The sequence below is a fragment of the Lissotriton helveticus genome, chromosome 7 (genome assembly GCF_964261635.1).
Source record: "Lissotriton helveticus chromosome 7, aLisHel1.1, whole genome shotgun sequence".
NCBI classification, from domain to species: domain Eukaryota; kingdom Metazoa; phylum Chordata; class Amphibia; order Caudata; family Salamandridae; genus Lissotriton; species Lissotriton helveticus.
This window is the reverse complement of record NC_136068.1, coordinates 868019065-868042355: the sequence shown is the minus strand read 5'-3', so window position 1 is coordinate 868042355 and position 23291 is coordinate 868019065. Positions and strand designations below refer to the sequence as shown.

General features: G+C 40.5%; 1 protein-coding gene across 1 annotated transcript in view; it reads left to right on the top strand.

Annotated features, from left to right (window-relative positions):
• WWC1 (WW and C2 domain containing 1) overlaps window positions 1–23291 on the top strand; it is a 385050-nt gene that overhangs the window by 239326 nt on the left and 122433 nt on the right. Inside the window, exons 6-9 of the mRNA XM_078653391.1 lie at window positions 43–172; window positions 8163–8309; window positions 12467–12540; window positions 14316–14558. Coding sequence (XP_078509517.1) covers window positions 43–172; window positions 8163–8309; window positions 12467–12540; window positions 14316–14558 — 594 coding nt within the window. The remainder of the gene's footprint in view (window positions 1–42; window positions 173–8162; window positions 8310–12466; window positions 12541–14315; window positions 14559–23291) is intronic.

The window sequence follows — 23291 nt, the reverse complement described above, 5'->3', positions numbered from 1 at the left end:
AGCATAATTCTCAAGTGCACCTGTTGTCCCTTTCCCATGCAGAATTGATTTGAAAATGTCTGGTGCCCATGGTGGATACAAACTTGATGAAGCGCAAAGCATTCTGAACGAAATGAGGGAGATAAAAAAATCAATCAGTTCTGGTGAGAAGGAGAAACGTGGTCTCATGCAGGTAAACTAATCACAGGTTGATGCTTTATCTCTTAGGGGATGTTCACAGGAGAGAAATGCCGGCCCCTGATGCAGGGTGCCACATACTTCAGGGGCGGCCCCATTCAGGTTCCAGACTACAAATATCTGGGACATATGGTATTCTCAGGGACCCCTTATTGCATTCTGCATGGTGACCCGTCATTTCACGTTACAACACTAGATGTTTGTAGTGGATAGCCCTTTGGTTCTGAAATTAATTCTGTTACTTTATATGAATACCTTCCATATCTTATACATAAATTTAGGACCAAAGACTCTGGTCATTTGGCCTTTCCCATGAAAACCAGTGTCTGAGTTATGCTATAAAACAGAAACAAAATACAAAGAAATATCTAGTCAGTGCAGGGTTTTTCCCACTGATGTTGTGGAGTTGTCTCTAAACTTAGCAAGACTTATGAAGTTCACAGAAGGCGGTAAGGTCTGTGGCAAGGAATCCAACAAAAGTAGGTTTAGAATATCCTCTGCAGGTGATTGTTCCTTTTTGCCCATTTCACATTTCCTTGTTAGGTCTTGTCTATAGACCGCTGTAGCCTATTAATAATGACACCTATTGTCACTACTACAGTAAAATATATACATATAGTGGGCAACCCTCTAATCATTTCCATGATCCTTTGCCTTCCATTTTCTTCAATGATTTTAGAGCTGTCATTCTCTCACTCTGATCCTTGATTATCCATTAATTGCTCTTACAGGGTAGGATTCATGACTGTCTACCCCCTTTGGTTTTTCTACAGTTAGGACAAGTCACACCCATTCCAAAAAAAATTAATGTAGACAAATCTGATCCCCACAATTTCCGTCCAGTCTCTAATATCAGGACTCTAGCTAAACTTCTTGAGAAATGCATACACATACAACTGTGCTATCACATCGAAAAGTTTCAGGTGCATGACCAATACCAATCTGGTTTTAGAACAGGGCATAGTACTGAAACGGCTCTAACCCACATTGTTGATGACGCCGTGAGACTACTTGACCAGAATGATCCATGTCTACTTATCCTTCTTGATCTATCCTCGGCGTTTGACACGGTCAAACACAAAAACCTGATTGATCTTCTGGAAAAAAGATGGGGTTAGCAGTGCCAGTCTTAAATTGGTTTGCCTCGTTCCTACAGAACAGAATGCATAGAATCAAAGTGAACCATTCCCTCGCTTACAGAACAACAGTTTCAATTGGAGTGCCTCAAGGTTCCACACTCTCACCTACACTCTTCAACTTGTTCATGGAACCCCTCACAGAAATCCTGAAACATTCTAACATACAATATCACATGTACGCTGATACGATGCAACTTTATATGAAAATGGCCTCTCTGGAAGACATCAAATCTCTGACCTGTGTTCTTTGAAAACTCAACAATGGTTAACTCACAATAACCTTATGGTTAATACTCTCAAGACCAAATTCCTCCTGATTGCCCCACCCATCCACTCCACACCCATTCAAGTCTGGCTCAAACAGCTTACAGCTCTCAACTGCGATCCGCTTGTTGTTGATTCCACAAGATCTCTAGGCATCACACTTGACAAACACCTGAAAAGGCAAAACCACATCAGTGCAACAACTAAGGGAACCAACCACCATCTCAACAGTCTTAGGAAAATCAAACTGTTCTTGCCTCATGTGGACCTGCAAATTGCAGTCCAGTCCCTAGTTATCTCCTTGGTGAAATATGGATTTGCGACCTTGGCTGGGTTGCCCAAAGCTAGACTGGTCCCCCTTAGGGCCACTCTGAACTCTGCTGCCAGACTCATCATTGGCTCACAAAAACATGGTTGCATCACACCCAACCTAATTCAGCTCAACTGGCTATCGCTCAAAGATTGGATTAGGTTCAAGATTGCCCGCCTGACGCACAAAGCTCTTCATTATAATATCCCCACTTACCTGGCAAAAAAGCTCAAACTTTCTGGTATGAATCAGACCCGAAGAAGATCCAGCACACTTCTGCTGAAACCTCACAAAATGAAAAAGTAAAGAAACCACATCTGTACCTTCTCAGTCTGGCCCCAAGAACTTGAAATGCTCTTCTTCCTGATATCCATTCTAACCCTTTGACCTCCTCATTCAAAAAACAAGTCAAAGGGTTTCTCCTGAATAAACAGCTGCAACAATCGTACTGAAGACAACATAACTAACTTTTATGCCATACAGATAGCAGCGCTATCATTGAGGCATTTTCGGGATGCAACTTATGTTATTCCTACATGTTCCACATGTTTGAGTTTGCTCTTACTGTAACTGGGTTGGTTAACTACAAATGTTTGCTTTTTTAAATGACAAATCGTATCCTTTTTCTACTGTACAGCACTCTGATACCCCTATGGGTCATGTTTGTGCTATATAAAACCTTTCAAATAAATATATAAAATTGGGTTAGCCACATGCACTTCATTGGATGGCTTAGTTGCCTATCTCATTTCCAATCTTCTTATTCAGTGGCTTGCCTCTCTCTAATCATTTTTGGCCAGCAGGGTTTAAAAAAAATAATTGAATCACACCCACCCATCAGTTGCTCTTCTCTGAAGCTCATTCCCTACTGCTCCCAACACTTGACAGCAGTGCCCCCAGTTATGTTATTTTTGTCAATATTTTATATATTTATCCATTTATTTATGGAGGGTCCAGCAGCTGAAATTTAATGACAGCCTATTCCATTCTTTTTTTATTTTTTTAATTACTGCTCCCAGATGGGAGTGCTCCTTCGTTTAAAGGTAACTAGAACAAGTGAACAAAAAACTAAAATGGCACATAGAGCACATCATGCCATATATGCTTGGAAGCATGGTCATGCATTCATGTATGTAATCATGCAGGGTGCATACGTCATGACACAGGTGCATGCACACATTATTGCTCTTCTTTTAACTTTTTTTTACCTATGCATGACAGTTTTGCCAAAGAAGCATTGTTTCCTTTTTTGCATCATTAAGAAAATGGGGTATCATCCAACACAGTCAAAGGACCTGGGTATCAAATGATAAACATGAAAAACGGTCCTAGACCTATATTTTGTATTCAAAACAAATCAATTATTTGAAAAATACTGGTAAATAGGAATTAATCCTAAGCAAAGGAAGAAAAATGTTCTTGTCTATACATATATATATACAAAGCACCCATCAAATGTTCCAAAAGATGTTCTTTGCGAACATCAACATTTATTTGAATATTTACAGTTGCATAAAAATACTTTATACATAAATCAAGAAAAAAGTACTGCCAGGTGCAATAGCAAGGTGCAAGAAAAAGTGCTTGTGAAAAAGGAAAGATTGATGAAAGAATTAGATACTTCACATAAAAAAGTAAGGTACAATTCCTTATAGCCGAAACCTGACCCAAACAATTAAATCAAAAAACACAATTTCTTATTCCAGAGACAGAATACCATGAACAGGGGAGGGCAGGGAATGGATTCAGGTTTTACCAATGGGGGTGGAAGGATGTCGACGTTTCGACCCTGGCGCATTGGTGGGTGGGTTAATACCTCAGCTACAGGTCTTCATCAGGACAAGGACGGACAAGGGAACCTGGGGTAAAACGAATAGATCATCAGATCAAAAGTTCTATATGAATTAAAAAAGTTCAAAAAGCCCAATAAATGGGTAGGGTACATTACCTAAATCGTCAAAAAGGCAGCACTACAGATGGAAGAGCCACCTAAAGATAGACAAGAACAATGGACTTAGTGCCAAGATTAAATATTGGCACTAGACAACTTTGTAGAATGCTCATTTATAATAATGAGAGAAAAAAGGAAGAAGCACTCACCAATCAATGATGTGCTCCACCAGTAAAAGATATCTCCACTGGGTGACCTCAGGTCTATCAATGACTAGGTTTGTCTTGAAAGAAACTCAATTCAAAGAGCTACAATATAAAATGGGTAATATGAGTCCTATGTACATACCACACAAATAATTAGTGCATCAGCAAAAAAGCATTAACGCCAATAGGTCCCCAGTGCTTTTAAGAGGAGAGACCAATTGTCTTTGAAATGCATGTATCGACTCATTTCCTATTCCCTGGGGCTCTGGATACACTGCTTATTTTCAGTTTCAGCAGTATGGGTCCCTTCCATGTGTCCGAGTTATCTGTCAAAGATGATGCAGAGAAAAGTCAATAGTATGACTCTTGTAACTTGCGGTTAGAGATGACTTATCTTGGTTAGGAACGTGGAGACCTCTAATGCGGTCATTACTTGGGCAGGAGAAGAATGATTGCACTCAGAAATTTGCAGAACGTGTAGCTGTGGGGACTGTCTGCCAATACCTACTGAATCTAAAAGTACTCTAGATGCAGATCATAAGTTCTATCATGCAGATTAAAGATTAAACTGTGAGAATCAGGAACTACTACAGCTTTTCTGTTTATGAATAATATCTTCACTGCAGAGAAGTGCTGAAGTGGAGGCTGGAAAATTTGTGAGAATTGGGATGCTGGTAGGAAGGTAATCTCAGCTTGCATACCTTTTCTGTTAAGATGGCACAACCCTAATCCTCCTTAGTGGCATACCTCTCTTCTGCATATTCCACACACAGTGTCCCGTATTTCTGTTTAGCATTCGTTCTGCCATTACTCAGATGTAGGATTTCCATAATTAAATTTTTGGGAAGTCTATCTGGACGGCCAAAACATGAGAGCATACCTTAACACTACAACCGAATCGTTCTGCAGAGGAAGTATATTGCAGTGGCATGGGACAGATGATGGGTGACAGTCAATGATGGGAGAAGAGTGAATAGTGCACATGATTGGGCAGGTTAGGGATTGGGATCATAGGGTGGAGAAGGCACTTCATATCCATGTTTTAATATCCTGTTTTTTGGCTTTTATTACTTGCCTCCTTTTACTTTTTCTTAGCTCCTCATTACATTTATCTCTTGATTGTATAATTTCTTTACATACTCACACTTTCTTTATTCACATTGCCAAGGTGGCATGCCTGTACGTTCCCTCCTCTTTGCCAGTTTCTTTTTACTTAGTAATGCTCCTTTATGCCTTTTTCCCTGGCCTGCTAGTTGTTTAATTTCTTATTTTCCTGGTATAATCTGTGCGACTTTTAATTTGTTTTTCCACTGTGCTTCTTCTCCACTAGCCCAGCCGCTTATGTTTTTTTGGTTCGCCCATTCTTCTAATTTGTTACCTATGTTCTCCTCCCCTCTGCCTGAATGCTAGCATTTTGGAAGGTTTTTAAATTTGACAGAGTGACCGAACCGTGCTACTGAATGTGAGAAAATACAGACCACATACATTAGAGGTAAAGGTAAAATTCCTGCAGAAACAGTAAAATAATTTTATCTTAAGCTTGACATAATGTAGAGGGGGGTCTCAATGATGTAAGATTAAAATAAAAAATAATGGAGCCCTCTACAGACTCAGAGAAGTAATTCCAGGGTTGTGTACATAAGGAGAACAAGTGAAGGGCCTGAAAAATAGTGTCACATATCTCCGCTTTTAATCAACCTTCATTTGTTCAACATACAGAAAAAGGTGCTTTTTCAAAGCTCTCTGACTTTGTTACATGAGTCTTCAAGGTCAAGGCCCATTGTATATCCGAAACATGTGTTCCTACACCGCCTGGCTTGATGATCTGGGTCCACCCCCTAAAGTATCTAAGGAAGTAAGAAACCTTTGAATTACCATGGACTCCAAATTATCAATAAATGCCCAAGTTAACAAGTTAGCCAGATCAAGCTTCATTACTATGAAAACTCTGTGACACATCTTTACCCACCGACGATTGCCACAGGAAGTCCAAGCTACTATCTCGCTTCCATTGTCTAAATTTGATTATGCCAATAGCCTCAACCATGGATCATCTTTAACAACTAAGAAATGACTTCAACGGATTCAGAACTCTGCTGCCAGACTACTCCTATACGTAAAGCCACAAGTCTACATCTCCCCTGCCTTGAAGGCCCTACATTGGTTACCGGTTAGAAAAAGAACCACATTCAAGCTACTTTGTATGAACCACAAAGCGATACATGGAACAGGGCCTCTCTTCATCAGGAAAACAATACCATTTACATTCAACAAAGGAACATCCACTCTAGATTGGCACTTCGCCTCAAAATCCCACCATACAAGAAAAAAAACATAGGTGGCACATCTGTCTCTGTTCAAGCAGCCAAAATATGGAACTCTTTACCCCCAGACATAAGATCTATGGTTAACTATCTTATCTTGAGAAGACTACTCAAGAGTTGGCTCTTCCCCACATAACTACTATTCTCAAACATAAATGTACACCTTATCCCCATGTATACAAGCATTTATTTTGGATTATATGTATGTATCTTGATATGTGTATTCCTTTGTATAAATGTGTATAATAATTGTTTTTAAATATATAGATATTTGTTGGGTCTGCTTAACAAATGTACATACTACCTGTGCTTATAATATTCTGCGTTTAACACCTTGAACGCTATGGGGATTTTTCTCCTGTGCTGGAACTTTGCAGATACCACTATTCATGACGAGCTGGGCTCGTCATCAGCGTAGCAGGAGGCTACTGCATGACGAGCCCAGCTCGTCATGAGCGTGGAAGGGGTTAACATGTAAATAGGTCATTGCATATATGTCATTTTTTGTCATAACTATGTCCAGTTGCTTCACTATTTAAATATTAAAAGGAAAAAAATATAAAATCAAATAAACTAGCTTAAAGTACAGCAAACCTTGAAATGCTGAGTTGATTAAATATAGCTCCAATCTGGATATTACCTTCCTTCTACATACATTCCTTCTATTCACTTATTTATCCTTATATTTATTGCTCTACTCCTCATTCAGTACCTCCTATGCGCTACTCTATATCTCACTTTATACCTCTCAATATATCCTCTACATATTTACCTTCCATGCACTTATCTATCTTTACATTTATGACTTTACTCCTAATTCAGCATCTTCAATGCTCTACCCCATTTCCCACCCCATACCTCTCTCAATATATCCTCTACCTCCCCTCTCTGCGTCCCAACCCCCATTCTACTGCTATGAATGATAAAATAACCCTTTCAAGACTCTTCCCTCCTATACTGCCCCTTGCGTCATCTTAAACCTCTTTTACTATTCAGGTCTCCCAAATATGCCTTTCTAAACCCTTCCCTCGTGTATTCCTTCTAGACTCATCCAATACTTCATCTTTCTAGAGACCCCCCCCTCTATCTCTCTTTACTCATACCAAGCCTCCTCCTGCTGCTATGATCTCCAAATAAACACTTTCTATGCATTTTTCTTTTGTATCCTCCACTATCCTTTTCAATCCAACTAGCAGACTCGCATTTCCACCGCTCAAATTAATTTCCTATTTCCCTATACTTAATCACCACTAATCCTTTTTGGGTTCCGAAGTAGTGTACTACTTGCCAAAAAGCGCTTTGACACCTCGTCTGGGGTAGTAAGCACTATATAAATGAAATTACAATACTATACGATAGAACTCTATCGCTTTTTTTAATGTATAAGTTCATTTTATCACATCATGTGGTTTAGTGTCATCTTTGTTATTGTAAGAAAAAATGTCTGCTATGTGCCCGATCCCCTGTGACAACTTTGTGAGCATATTGAAGCACCTAAGATATCTCCATGTGAGCATTTTGCGGCACCTAAAATATCTCCATAAATACCTCCTGCAGTGTTTCTTTCGTGAAAAAAACAAAACCAGTATGTATCGACATTAATGACGTACTGATGAAGCTGACAGCTACTTTAGTTTTTGCAGCTTTGAATGAAACTGCCCACCATTGCTAGAAGAAACCGTGTTTGTAGATGAAGAGATGTGTATTTTTTGGGTTTCATAGTGAAAATAATATATGAACTGTGCAAAAACCTAGTGCAGTCTATAACTTATTATATGCTGCTCCATTCATGTTGTTTAGAAGAAAAAGATTTATTTGAACACTGCTAACATACTATATAATCCCAAACAGAGTCTTGCCAAGTTGAAGAATGACTTCCATATTGACAAAGGATCTCAGTCGGATCTCTGGGCCAGCAACACTTCCTTGGCAAGTTCCAACCTTTCCTTATCAAGACAGTACCTGGATGTGAGCTCCCAAACTGACGGTTTAGGAAATGTGAGTATTTATAAATAATTCTTCTCGGATATGGGAAGAGCATTGAAGTGTGCCAATGTTAAAGGAATTCTTAATCATTAACATAATTCCTAATTTATTTTCAAAATAACCAATTTCAGTCTCCCACTCCAAGGTAAGGGAATTGGGAACGGCACAGCAGTCAGAAGATTTCACTTCCGTGCTTAGTTTTCCCCGAAAACCAGAGAAACAAAAGGCTGACGCATTTCGGCTTTTACACTTTATGTCCCAGTTGAAGGCAAATGTCTATACAACATTTTTAAAGTGTTCTTAATCCCATTAGTCTGTCATTGCTTTTTACACCCAAAAAAAACGAGAACGTATTACAATCAGTTTTGCTGTAAACTGTCACATTGAATATATGTATTTAGAAAACATATTAAGAAAAATATATATTCAAATTATCCTCATACTAAAATGTTCCCAGATGTTTTTTTCTGTTTGAAAACATCCGTAAAGTACCATAAGATAAGGACTATATGAATATACTAAAATTGACAATGTGACAGTTGACATAACATCAGCCAGTCCTAATCATCATATGCAATCATTGTTAACTTCTTCATATTATATATGTAATGCGCCGGGTGTAACTTTTACTCATGCGTTATACGTTTTTAATGTAAATGTTTAAGTCTTGATGAGTTTAATTTGCTGTGCTACGAGACATTAGTAGATAATTGACAAAACGCATCTTGCAGTCATCATTTGCAGCTTTAGTGTGTTTTTTACTAGGAACCCAGTGTTGAAAACTAGTTATAATTTCTAATCCGATAATTTCAAAAGTATGCTGGAAAGTAAAAAGAAAGAGGAATTAGTGACAATGCTACATCTAAGCTTGATAGATTAGTAATGCCTTTTCACAAGAACGAAAGACTATTGACTAATTGAGTTTTTAACTGTTCACTGAACCTCTTGCATTTCATAGAACGTCAGGCTCAGCGAGTGCAGGATCACAGCTCCTTGGTCTCTAAATGTTCAGTATGTTTCTGCTGGGTCTTGTAATGGCCAGGGTCCACTAGACCAAAGGATGCTGCCTGATGCTTAGTGGTTCATTTGTTACCTGAGCCCAGTCTCAGTAGACAGTGTAAATTATACAGAGTTCTTTGAACTCATTTTCTGGTTGATAGATAGCCAGCAGAACTACATGAAAGCTGTTGTAAAATGTTATACAAGTTTTGTGAGAAAAAAAACTTCTGATTTCTCATTAACTGCAGATTTGTTTTTATTTGTTGGAGAACACTTAGATGTAGTATTCCAAATTCGGACCATGTCTTTGAGTAGATGCATGTCACCTGGTGAACTGACGCTGCTTTGTTCCCCTTCTTGCCTTTGAAAGGCTGGTGCAATTCTTCACAGATTAGTACCTATAAACCCGCCTATTTTGATAAGATGTTTCATAGTCTTGTGGATGGGAGTGGTCTCAAAGGACTTCTTCCCGGTTACTGCAGTTTACTTTGCAAACAACGCTTTTTTCATGGCCATCCCATACTCCGTTCTGTGTTGGGGATGTACCTGGACACTGTTGTAATATTTCCCGAGCTAAACCATTTTTTATGGAAGGACTGCTACTAAAACTCATTAACAATGGAGGTGGTACCGACCGGTTAGTTTATTATCTCCCTTACAGGAAGCTGCAGCCAGAAGGGTATTTATGAAGGGGATTGCTTAAGACTTGCAAGCTTTATGTACATAGTACAGTGCTGCTTCGTAGAGGGGTGTAGTCTCTCTATAGTGCAGCTGTTGGACTGAGCCCTTTCTGCAGGGGTCACCCCAAATTTTTGCTTTCCTTTGCTGAACCTGTTTTTGTTTGCTTTTAGGACTCTGTGCATTTTACTCCTGGTAATCAGTGGTAAAGTGTTTGCACTCCTTCCTAAACATCCAAAAAGTGGCCTACAACTGATTGATACATTTAATTTACTTTTACTTCCCTAGTAAATGGTACTACATGTGCTCAGGGCCAGTAAATTAAATGCCTCTCATTGTGCCACCCACTAAAGTAACCCTGTAAAACATACCTCAGGCCTGCCGCTACAGCCTGCAGTGCAGTTTAACCTGCCATTTCGAACTGACAAAATTAACCTTTTGCCAGGCGTAAACCTTCAGTTTTAATATTTAAAAGTCACCCCCAAGTAGGACTTAAAAGCTCAAAGGGCAGAGAGGGTGCATGGGTTTTAAAAAGTAGAACATGTGTACTTACATTTTACATGTCCTGACAGAGAAAACCCCTAAAGTCGTTTTTCACTGTAGGAAGGTTATCCTGATGACACAGGGGTTACCTTATTGCACTTAATAAGTGGTCACTTCAGTTTAGGAACAAATAGAGATATGCTTCTTCCACTCATTTGAATGGTAGTTTAATGTTTCCTGGTAATTGCAAAGTCTGATTTTAAGTTAATAGTCTGAAGATGCCACTTCTAGAAAGTTTCCATTTTTCGGACTAGCCCAAACTTGCCTTTCTGCCTGTGTCCAGGGTCACAGAACTGTGAATGGCTCTTCTGTTGTGTGTTGTGTATTCCTTCTAGACATAAGGACAAAGGGGCCTTGGGTGTGGAGTATGGGGTTCCTCTCCTGAGCAGGATGTCCTGAGAGGTTGTACACCGCCTTCCTGAACTTCAAAGGGTAGCCTGAGGGCTGTGCCCACACCCATCCTTACCTCTGAGGCTATCTGTCCTGCCACTGACTAATGCAGCTCACTCTTAGGCCTACCTGCCCTTTGTTGCCCTAAACAGTTTCAACCCCAACCCAGGAATGGGGTAAGGTTAGATATAGGTTGCATTCTCACCCAGAGGCTGTCACTGGGTATCAGAAAAGCACATTAAGAACCTCTCTTCAGAACACTCCTGGTCCTGTTGAAGATTCAGAGAAAGGACTTTCCTGCTGTCTGAAAAAGGAAGACGACCGGCTTACCTTGGACCCAGGATCCCCAGAAGTGACTCCAACTGTCAGTTGGCTGACATCCTGTTTGAGCAACAGGGACTCAACATGCTTGCAGAGGCCTCCCTGCAACTGTCCAGGTGACCAACACCACCAGGAGCTTCCTGGCACCTGAGGCTGGTCTCTGCTGCAATGTGTCCTGATCCCCGAGATGTGCCCCCCAGGTCATGGACATGTGGGTGGTATCAGAGTGTACTCCTCCTTCAAAAACTAGCTCCAGATGAAAATCCAGATGGTTTGGGACTCTTCGCCACAGTGATCGGGCTTCTTATGTCAGCAACAGTCACTGAGTCGCCCTTCAATGCAAAGCTCTGACAGTGACTTGCCCTTCATGCCGAACGATGACAGCCCACATCTCCCACCAACGTGAAGCTTCAGCGATGATTGCTTCTCGCACCAGCAACAAACACATCTCCGCCAATGCAAAGCTCCAGTTGAGCCTTCTCGCGAGGACAGGGACTCAAAGAAGGTGAACTCTTTACCGGGACAAACCTTGTCACTGTATTCGAACCGCTCGCCATGGCGATTGGCCTAAACTTGTGACTTTGACCAGCTCCAGCGTGACCAGAGACCCGCAAGTGGCACTTTGTGCTTTCTGGTTCTATTTTCAGCTAGAAATGTAAAAATTCATAACTCTAGGTCTACTAATAGGATTTTTTAATTTTTATTTATGCTTAATATTATGTAGTTTTCTGAATTGGTTTGGTATTTTTTTTGTGGTGTGTTTTCACTATTTGAATTCGGCTTAAATACTTTACACATTGCTTTTAAGTTAAGCCTGACTGCTTTTGTGCCCAGCTACCGGATGGTTACACACAGTGTTTTTTACTGACTTTTGTGGTTCACCCTGACAAAGGTTGTGTTTATTATTTGAGGGGGAATTCCATCCATCTCAACTAATAACCCAGTTACTTACAGCAGTGCACTGCTATGTAACAGAGCTTTCTTCCTTATGCTTTTTGTTCCTTCATTAATACACCTTTAGACCCTGCCTTTGGTGTCCTGATGTGCGCCCGGTGAAGACATTGTTTATGCTGTAGTCTGTCATTGTCTGCTCTCGGTTCACATTGTCAAATTGTGTATTTTGTTGACCTATTTTTCATCCTCTTCCCTGTTGTTATGTAATGTCATATCACGTGAAGCTCTTCTTTTTCACTGGATTTAAGCGCAGTTACCATTGATACTTTTCTTTTCTGTTCCAGTTTGTTACCAGCAGTAATAATCAGCTGGCTGAGAAAGTCAGATTACGCCTTCGGTACGAGGAAGCAAAAAGAAGGTAATTTGTGCTTTTACAACACTTGACGTCTCTCTTGTTTATCGTTAATCAAGCATTTTAACATCTGATATGTTTAGATAAAAATGCACCACCATCGGATTTACAAAAGAACTCTTTGTGTTGGTCTCACCCACTGTTTGGCATTGATTGGGCTGTTGCTTTTACTACTTGCTGTGGAAGTAGAAATGAAGGTTAGTTTTGCCTCGTGGCTGCCCCTGCATGGACCAGTTTTGGAAAACCGAGACCTGCTCGGAGTGGGTGGAATTAAGCTGCAAGCATATGTCTGACCAATGTGTCCCAGGAAACGTCTGCATACACATGGTTGTTATATCATTTTAATATTAGTATAGTTATAATACATGGGGAGCCTGCAATCCCTGTATAAAAACCTGTCTCTAATTTCTTTATGATCAGCTTCTTGTAACACACCCAGTTGCATAACGACCTCAGAAGTAAACTATAATGACTTATTACAGTCGAGTTCACAATACCTTCACCAGTGGCAGCAGCTGAGGGGAAAGGCAGGTCGGGTCACAGAGCATAATTAAAAGCAGTATTAAAAGGACAAAAAACTTGCCTTTTCTTCTGCTGGTTTTTCAAGCTGTACATTGACAAAAAGAAAGGCGATGCTTATGGCAACATGTTTATTGTGTGCACTCCTAGAGAATTTGGAATCTTTATGCATGTTTCCCCTGCGTTTTTTTTTTTAAAGCTAGCCTGTATTATAATGCTAATAATCTATTTTTCCAATAAGCATCTAACAGCTTTTTGATGTGTTTAATTTTGTACTATAGATCTTATTTTTATTCTTATTGTTTACAAACATGCGCTCTCTTTCATATCAAAGAGCTACGCACCAAGGATTTAAGTGGTTTGTGGGAAAGGTGAAGGTGTGACCATGTAGAATAAAGTGCCCCCTACTATACTAGATAAGGATATTGCAGTTCACCTTGGAATTCCACAGCCTTATAAAGAAACTCAACCTTCAGCCTTTTTCCTCTGTATGGTCATGAATCTCCTCTGTAACTTGCTATATCCTTATAATGTATGGCAAGGTTTTTTTTTAGCCCACATATATATTTTCTAATAGGTTTTACATAGTAGTAACTGTAAAAAACTTGGCAATAGCTATATCTACTTGCATAGCAATATTGCATTATAAGTGACAACCACTGGTATTCGCACATTTTGTTTTTGATATTCTGTGAATTAAATTTCTTCTGATTTCACTTGGCTTTCTGTGCTCACTGTAAGCTGAGAAGGTGAATACTTGACAGAATTGTTCCGGACATGTTGGGTCTGGCATGCTAGTCGCATTCACTGCTTCGTTTTTTGGCAGCTTATTCTTTGAAAAATATTTTTATTTTCTTGCTTCTTCTTTAAAACTTAATTTAAATTTCCCTTATTATAGTCCTAGATGGGGTCTTTAAGTTTGCAAATTATTTGATAACATTGATGTCAGTTCACTGAAATACTGTGTCAGGTGTGATGTCATGCACCCTTTGCCCCATCTGATGACGTCACAGAGCGTGGCCCAATTTTCTACCCATAAACCTTCAGCAGCCTTCTTTTCCAGTTGAAAGGTTAGCGATTGGGATCTTTTTTGAATCTTTAGAAAGTTAAAGACTTGTTATTTTCTGTTCCTCCTACTGCTGCCTTTGTGAACCCTGAGACTACGAATAGCAACTGCTACCCATAGCAACTTCTTACTGACATCTATGGCTAATGCTATGTGTGACCTAACCAGTTTATATTAATTATATGTGCCTCCAAAGGATTGCTTTTATCAAGATACAACTCTCCAAGCTGGACAGTGAAGCCTGGCCTGGGGTGCTGGATTCAGAGAGGGACAGACTGATATTGATAAATGAAAAGGAGGAGCTCTTGAAGGAAATGCGCTTTATTAGCCCGAAGAAATGGACACAGACTCAAGTGGAAAGGCTACAGGAGGAGAAGAAACGGCTAGAGGAAGACCTTCAGACAGCTAGAGACACACAAAGCAAAGCACTAACTGAAAGGTAAGTGGCACATGCTGTGATACTTTTCTTTTAATTGGTTATTGGCTTTTCTTTTTTAAGGTTTCCTTAGTCGCTCTGTCCAGTGAATTTTTATGAGCCTTTTTTCAGAGAATGCAGTGTTATTGATATTCTTTTACTAAGAAAGAATCGCCGTTTAGGTTAGGACAGCGTTGGTCTTTTTCTCTTGCAAAACCTTTACTCCGTAAACTAGCAGGTTGACACAGGAGGGAAACAAAAATGCAATTTACCAGGTGACATTGCAAATCCTAGATAGCTTTGGTGATGGGTGTTCGGCCAGTCAGTGGTTCATTTTTTCTGTCCGTTTATCAATTGTTTCTTATTGCCTCTAAGGTTCATAATTGTATTTGAAGATTATTTCTGAATTTCTGAATCTCTTTCTACCCTAACACCCAAATGGCTTGGCGACTTGTCAGCCACTGTAATGGAAAGTGTAATGGGCACCTGATGTGTTTTCTGTCATTGTACATATTAAAGATGTGCCCCAATTCATTTTAAGTTATTATAAAAACAGTGGTCCTGGGCTTAAGGAGTGTTTTTCAACGAATTCAATATAGACTACAATGAGTACTATAGGTTTGCTTTCCAATGTCCAGCCGGACAAGGAGCATTTATTTGAGCAATTGTAAACAAAATATGAAAGAATGAAAGAACACAAATAAAGGGTGACAAGCCTGTACCAAATGTGAGCGAAAGAAAAGGTTGGAGAAAAAGGGTGAAAACAAAGCAAAATTTTCAGGCAATAATGGTGGAGCAAAACGTGGCTTGCATCTTAATACATAATATCGCAAGCTCAAAAACGTCAGTGACTACAACATATAGACACAATGGTACAATTGTAGCACTGTTTAAAGCAGTCGACGGCGTTTCGATCCCATGCTCCTATAATAGCGGGATCATCATCAGGACTAACGGTAATTGCCTGGTTGTTTTGTGCCTTCAAGCAGTGGGATACCACGCTTGGGCGTCCGCGCTGTGTGGTACAAGGGGGGATTTTTTGGGGGTTCAGGTTCCTCCTCCTTAGGTTGCGGGCAGGTGCCCCGTGGGGATGAAGAGTGGGAAATCGGTCCAGCTTCTGATGATTGTGATGATTGGCACTTGGCTTCAGATTCCAACGTGTGCTCAAAGGAGTCTCAAGGGAGAAGCCGACTCAGTGGTCAGTCTTCCGGGTTCGGCGCAGTGGCAGGAATCATTGTAGTCTATATTGAATTTGTTGAAAAACACTCCTTAAGCCCAGGACCACTGTTTTTATAATAGGTTACTACCCAAGTTCCGAAGCGATCATTACGGGTCCCCTTGTTTGTTTAACCAATTCATTTTAAGGCCAGGTTGTTTGCCATAATTCCATGCATTATTGGGATAAGTTGTCTGCCGGGTCTACAATGTATAGACAAATCTCGTCAGTATGTAAGAAAACAGCTATACATCGCCCTATGAACCTTAATCGTCTGCATGAGTGGTGTTTTCCATTCATGCATGTCAGTGGTTCCATTGCTAATATGTATAAAGCCCTTTTTGTGAGCCCCTGGTTATGCTGAACTATAGTTGACGATTGATCTTCATTTTGGGTTTCAGAAACCCTCCTCAGGCAGCAACCACAATTCTTCTCAGGGCGAAGACATAAGCAAACCCTAAATTAGCCTGTGCCCAACCCTCGGGTAGCTTGGCACAGAGCAATCAGGCTTAACTCAGAGGCAATGTGTAAAGTATTTGTGCAACACTTCAAACAGTAACACAGTGAAAACAAACCACAAAAGGACCCCACACCAGTTTAGAAAAATAGCCATTATTTAATAAATAAAACAAGACCAAAATAAAAATACAATCAATAGAACCAGAAGTATTCAATTTTAAAGATTATAGTAAAAATAACACCAAATGGCATAAAGTGCCAAATGTGGATATCTGGTCTTGCTAGACCTGGTCAAAGCCACAAGTTCAGGCCGACTGCGATGGAATGCATGCCAGCTACAGGGACACAGTTAGGCCCACTGAACAGAGTACTTGAAATCCTGGTTTGCTGAGCAGTGCGCGGATCAGCGTTGAAGATGCGTTACATAGCCAAAGTTATGCGTTGGTTCCGAGATGCAGCAAGCATGTGGTGTGAGGTACTGCTCCATCTTCATTGAAGATCCCTTCGATGAAGGCTTGCGATGTGAACTGCGGAGTCAAAGATGTGTCGAGGAGTTGGTGTGATGTGTCAGTTCCGAGTAGCTACAAGGCTGCGATGTGAAATCCAGTGTCGTCCTTCAGGAGCAAAGCAATCCTTTTTCCTGGCATGTACAGGTCCAGATGTGTGCGAGGAGTTGGTGTCTGTGGTCCAATAGTGATACAAACTTGTGCCTTTGAAGTGGGGGAGAAGCTTCTAGATGTTTCCCTTTGAAGTCCCCAGGCATCATGTTTTCCCTGCTCTGGCTACAGACTAACTACAGGAGATATGCAGCCCTTTCTGTGGAGTCTGGACACAGCCTAATCAGCTCTAAGTGGGGCTGTATCCAGCTCCTCCCTACCATCCTGCCAATGATGGCCTATCCAGGCACACCTAAGCTCCCTATTGTGTGAGGCTGTCTACAAGGAATACACAAACCCCAACTGTCAACTACACTTAGTCATGTGACCTAGAGACAGGCTACAGGCACTAAATTGCTATGGCAGGAAAATGGAAACTTTCTAAAAGTGGCATTTTCAAAACTGTAATAAAAAAATTGACTTCACCATACTTTAGGATTTTTCGTTCAATCCCAAAGACACCAAACATGCAATGGTTACCTGTTCCTCTTCGGAAATTACAGCTTATTAAATGTAATAAGGTAACTCCAATTTTAGTCTATGGGAAAGCTAGGCCTTGCAGTTGGGAGGAACACACTTAGGAGTTTTTTACTACCTGGACATGTAAAACTTAAAAGTACACATCCAACTTTTTAAATACACTGCACCCTGCCATCTGGGCTGGCCAGGGCCTATCCTAGGAGTGATTTATATGTATTAAAAATGAAGGTTTGGGTCTGGCAAACAGTTTATTTTGCCAGGTCGAAATGGCAGTTTAAAAATGCACACACAAGCTGCAGTGGGTGGCCTGAGATGTTAAAAGGGCTACTTAAGTGGATGGCACAATGAGTGCTGCGTGCCTACAAGCAGCATTTAATTTATAGGCCCTGAGCACAGGTAGTGCCACTTTTCTAGGGACTTACAAGAAAATTCAATATGCTAGTTGGGGGCATAAGCCAATGTTACCATGTTTTTAGGAATGAGCACATGCACTTTAGCACAGGTTAGAAGTGGTAAAGTGTGCAGAATCCTAAGACCACCAAAAACGAGATCAGCAAAAATTGAGGAGAAAGGCAAAATATTTAGGGGAAGACCACCCTAAGGCTGACAGGTCTAACAGATATCTTTATATTCTTTGTGAACTGCTATTGTTAGCCCCTATAGTCCGGGGGCTTTTCCGCTGAACATTTCTATAATTGATTGAATAACATCCATTGAGGTTATCAACTGCCCTAATATTTGCCTTTCCTTGTCTTCCAGCCTCAGCATTATTCTTTTTCCCAAATACCCCCTTATTTCAGTCTCTTCATATTCGCCGTGTGTTGTGTATAATTTCTCATAGCACTCTTGAAATGTTTGAGATGCCTTAAATATGAAGTCATTTATTTGTATCCCAATCATGGCTACACTTTGCAAGGCCTAGGATTTCTTCAGCATATTTGTCAGAGGTATGCCAGGTATTTCATCCTCTGTCGCCATCCACTGCATGTTTTCAGAGAAACTTTACCTCTCTGCTTGCCCCTTCATGAAACTCCAGTGTTTTCTACTTCATGGAAGTGTATTTCTAGCGTGTTCTATCTACTTCAAATTGACTTAAGGGTTCCTAACTGTTTTACATTTTCTCCTTGCATAAGCTCTATAGTTTGTTTATTGAACCTTCATAGTTTTGAAGTAAGTTGTAATTTCTTCACGGATTTCTGCTCAAAGTATTGCATCTAACAAGGCTTTGACGTAGTACGAGTTGTGTCTGGGTGGGGATCTCCAACACTAGGAGCACAGGTTAATGATCCAAGAGCGTGCGTGATAAGTGCTCGCAGTTATTAATCATGTGATGTGTGCAAACCAATAGTCGATTTGTAAGTGTACTACGCGAATGAATGGGTAGAATATGTATTCTTTTCATGTATGATTTATTGGTCTCAAGATAGCTATTAAACTTTCTATTTCCATTGCATGTAAAATAGCTTTAGATGAGGAGAAAAACTCTAAGGGGGGGTTTCTGATCTGTCTAATTCTATATCTAGTATAGAGTTTATCTCCCTCCCTAAATCATTGATTGTGTAATAGCTATATTATACAAGAGATGTAGATTATTGATGAATTGTTTGTGTGCCACCCTTCATGAATATGTATTGTATGAGGCATAATGACATGTTCCCCTTAGTCAGGGTGTTCTGGGCTTCTCATGTGGAGATGCCAGATGTGTCTCCTGAAGAAATGTAATGTCTGTTTTGTGCTGTTTAAGGTAAGTTGCTATTCCCCCTAACCTTTCGGGCATCAAAGCGGCCCCTTATGTCCCACATACGAAGTCGTAGGTTTAGACTTCTTTTACTTTCATATCTAGGTAGCACCATATTTTAACTTGGTCAAATACAATTGGCGAGGTTAAGAATCTCATGCTCACCCTTTGTGTGTGATATTTCCTCCCTTGTTACCGCTGTCTTGTAAACCCTTTCCTCCCTCCACCCACACTGCCTACCTCAGCTTGCAGTAATTATCCTCCTACTGCCCATTCATTTAAATGCCAACTAAAGATCAGCAATAGCTGATATTGTGGCATCTGCCGGTAGGGGGGTCAGGGAGTCAGCACTTCTCCCCATCCTGTGACGGTGGCTAGTGCCACCTATTGTGTGATTGGTATAACCACCCGCTCGCTATCTGATCATGCCTTTGCTGCCATTTTCCTATGTGACATTTTTGATGTTCCCAGTATCAATGGATAGTTTTAAACTTATTTACCATAATGATCATTTTTTGCAGCTCTACTTACTTTCAGGAGCCTGCCTCCTAATTCATTTACCTTAACAGTCTATTCTGACTTTATAACTTGACATTTAGTTAATCAGTTCGGTAATTTGGTGGCTTGCTGGTGCTATTCACTTCTTTTGCTGCATGGCAGCTGAACTAAAGGCATTTATCTTGGTGCTGTGATGATGTCCCCATTCAGACTGTCTTCATATATTCATTTCTTACGTCTGTTGTCTAGTTCTTTCATTTCAAAACCTAAGATCTTTTTGTTATTGAGTGTAGCCTATTATCCAACACCATGCTAGTTTGAACCTTTCACTGCATCTGTCATAGCAATGTCTGCTACTTGACTTGCTATATCATGGTCTTTTACAACCGTTTTGAGAAATAAGGGCCAGATTTCATTACCTTTTATTCAAAGGGTTTTCCGATGTTTCAATAAAACTTTAAGAACTCCTAAAATGGGAATTAAGTGGATAACAATTCTTTATTTGGAAGGGGTGTGTTTTAGGTGTCTCTTCCAAACACAGAATCAGTACAATATGTATCAATAGTTTCAAAAGTCAGTAATCCTCAAGTTGGGGTGGTAAATAATTTGTAAAAGTCAAAGAACCACTGCCCTTCTGCTGTCAGAGAAGCTTTTAAAAAAATATTTATTTTTTAAGTACCTTCATTTAAATGCAATTCCACAAATAGTGGTCTGCTGGACTTTGCAAGCAACCATCCCTTGGATTGGTTACAATCGGAGTGAGTCGCAATTCGCAACATAATTAAATAGGTCGGATTGAGACCCACTCCAATTCAGAACGTTACAACCTCACCCGTTAAGTACAAAGGCCTGTTCGCATATTTGTCATAAAAATACTGACTCAAATCACGACTAAGCTACCAATATAATGATGCATCCCTAAATTTACACTCCGCCGGTCAGGGAGGATATGTTCTTTGGTTCTAAGGGATTCATGCTAAAGAAACAATTGATGGCCGGAATGCTGAACAATGTCATACTCACCCAAGTACAGAAATCTGGGCCTAAATCCATTGTTTTATTTGCTCGCCATGCCATTCCAGTTTGGACCCAGCCATTTGCAAATCAGTCTTGACCCTGCTCCCCATGAGTACGGTCCAATACAAACTGCCAGACCAGGCCCTCCCTGTACTGGCAAAAAGCATCCTCAGACCTGTTTTGGGGTATTACATCTCATCAGCCAGGCTAGCTAGACTCCAGTGGCATGGAGAGCACAGTACCCACGTCTGGGCATACCTGTACCACTCGGGGTGACAAATGCAAAAAGATTCGTAGGCAAGCAGGATATATTACGTTGCATGTAAGGCCCATCCTTTCAATTTTTTCTTGATTCTTGCAGAAGGTAGGTGGGCCTCCTGCACCACTATCATAAAGTTTGGATAAAACTACATCAAAAACCCCAGGTACTGTATCTCTCTTGTTTTACGTGCAAGTCTAAACACTGCATCTCTGAATTTATAGTTGACTATGCGAGCAGTTTTTGGCCTTCAATGGGAGATGGGTACAGGCCTCTGGGCCAACTATCAATGCGTTCTTTCCCTAATGAATGAATTCACTGTCAAATAGTTTGGTGAGCATGTTTTCAACAAAAGTCTCCATTGTATCTGTGTTTGCTGGCACTGGCACTCTCAACTTGTTTCTATGAGGCCTCACCTTCAAGTTGTCCTTCTTGACTCTTGAGATCTCCAATGTTTTCCTTATTCACGTGATGATCTTGTTGTGGACCATTTAGTTATATTTTGTGTCTAAATCTCTCCATCCAGCTTGGTTTAGTCTGGATACTTGGTTTCCCAGACACTTAAACAAGTGGTTGGCTCTCGTAGGTTAGTGTGTCAATTTTTCCATCTGCTCTGCACAGATTGCTGTTCATTTCCCTCTATCTTGCTCTGACATCTGCCAGCGTCTCATTAATGGTATCTGTTGAATTATCTTGCTGGAGACAGATTTATTTTGCCACTGTTTGTTCTGTCCAGTTGCATTGAAATAATATATTCGATTGTCTTTGAATTGTCTTACCCCATTGTGATCGACTATTCCCCTATCACACTCTGAGGCTGTTGTGGTTCAGCAACTTTTTCCTTATCTTTACTTGCCTGTGTCTAAGTGCCAGCTCATACTCAACATATTTATTCTAGTGACTATCTATTGGTGATGTAGTGCGCCCTTAACTTGATTTTATGATGCACATATTATGCAGATTAGAGATTACTGGTGCTTCCTACTGCATATATTAGTCCCTTTTAGCTTTTTCGGGTTGATCTGCTGTTAGTTATTTACAGGGTGGCTCTGGAAAACAGGACACCACTTGTGGAATAGTGATGCTGCCCACTTTTAGTAATTTTCTCCACTGGATTGTCCCGCTTTGCATCTCAAGTGTGTTACGCTGTCCCTCTCTGTGCTTCAGTAGAGTTAGTGATGCTATTAACTCTGCAATACAGCACCTGTGTCCCTTGTATCTGCTGTTGGCAGTCTGTAGCTAGAAGTTCTTTTTTGCACTAAATTGCCCCTTGCACTGGTGAACTGCAACATCCGCTCTGCACATTTAGGACCTGATTACAGCTTTAGCGGTGCAGCACCGGGTCTGCTCCGCCACCGACGCGACAAAGCCATGGTTGGGCCCACTGCTAGATTAGGAGTTTCCTCCTGTTTGGCAGGTATTTTTTGGGCTTTCCCACGTCCCTCTAAAAATGGGAACTGCGATGGAAATGCCAAAAAGAGTTCCTGCACTGCATGGAAAAAGTACCCCAAAGCGCAGAGGCACATGTGGGCCTTGGGGGGCCCCCTTTGTTTCCTCTTTACAGAATTTTTATGGCGGTGGAACTGCGATGAAAACCATGGTGGTCCCAGCCAAGCATATTGATGCTTCCTAACCGCTGTAACCGACAAGCGGCTGCAGTGGGGCAATAGCAGTCCAACCACCCTAATCGTAATAGGGCGGTCGGGAGACCGCCGCCACCATGGATCACCAGACTTTTAGTTGAGCCCTTACTGTTCAAGTCTGTACTCGCAGTTTTCGGCTCTACTTCATCTATGCTGTGTGTGTACTCCCATTTGACTTTATACTTTTAATACTGTATCACATAATTTTCATTTTACTTCCTGGGGTGTCCAAAAACAATTCTCTATTTCTGGATAAAAGTAGTGTTAATGAACTCCCCGAAGCTCAACCCCATACAGTAATGTTGCTATTGCTTTTCCCTGTAAGCTAGTATGACTGAACTCACAAAGTCTTCACCAAGCTTACTTTTGCATCTTTGCAGTGCAGCTACTTTCTGGTTCAGGACGCTCTTTGCTTTGACTTTTTGTTGGGACCATTTCAAACCATACTCCAAACTGACACTTAGGTAATTGAAACTGTCAACTTTCCCAAATGGGATTCATTTTGTAGAGAAGGATTACTTTAATGATGCTTTTGAATTAGTTGCCAAATATTGTGCTGTATTTATGTTAACTGTTCGATCCATGTCAGGCTGTATGTGTTGGTAATGATGCATTGCTAACACTCTCAAGGTCAATAGTACTTCATCGCAAGGTCAAACAGAATTTTAAATATGAGCATGTATTGAATAAAATAGATTTTTGACGTTCAATGGAAGGACGTACTCTGGATAGAATGATTACCACAAGAAAGGATAACACTCTCAGCTACTAGAGATGTAAATGAAATAAGG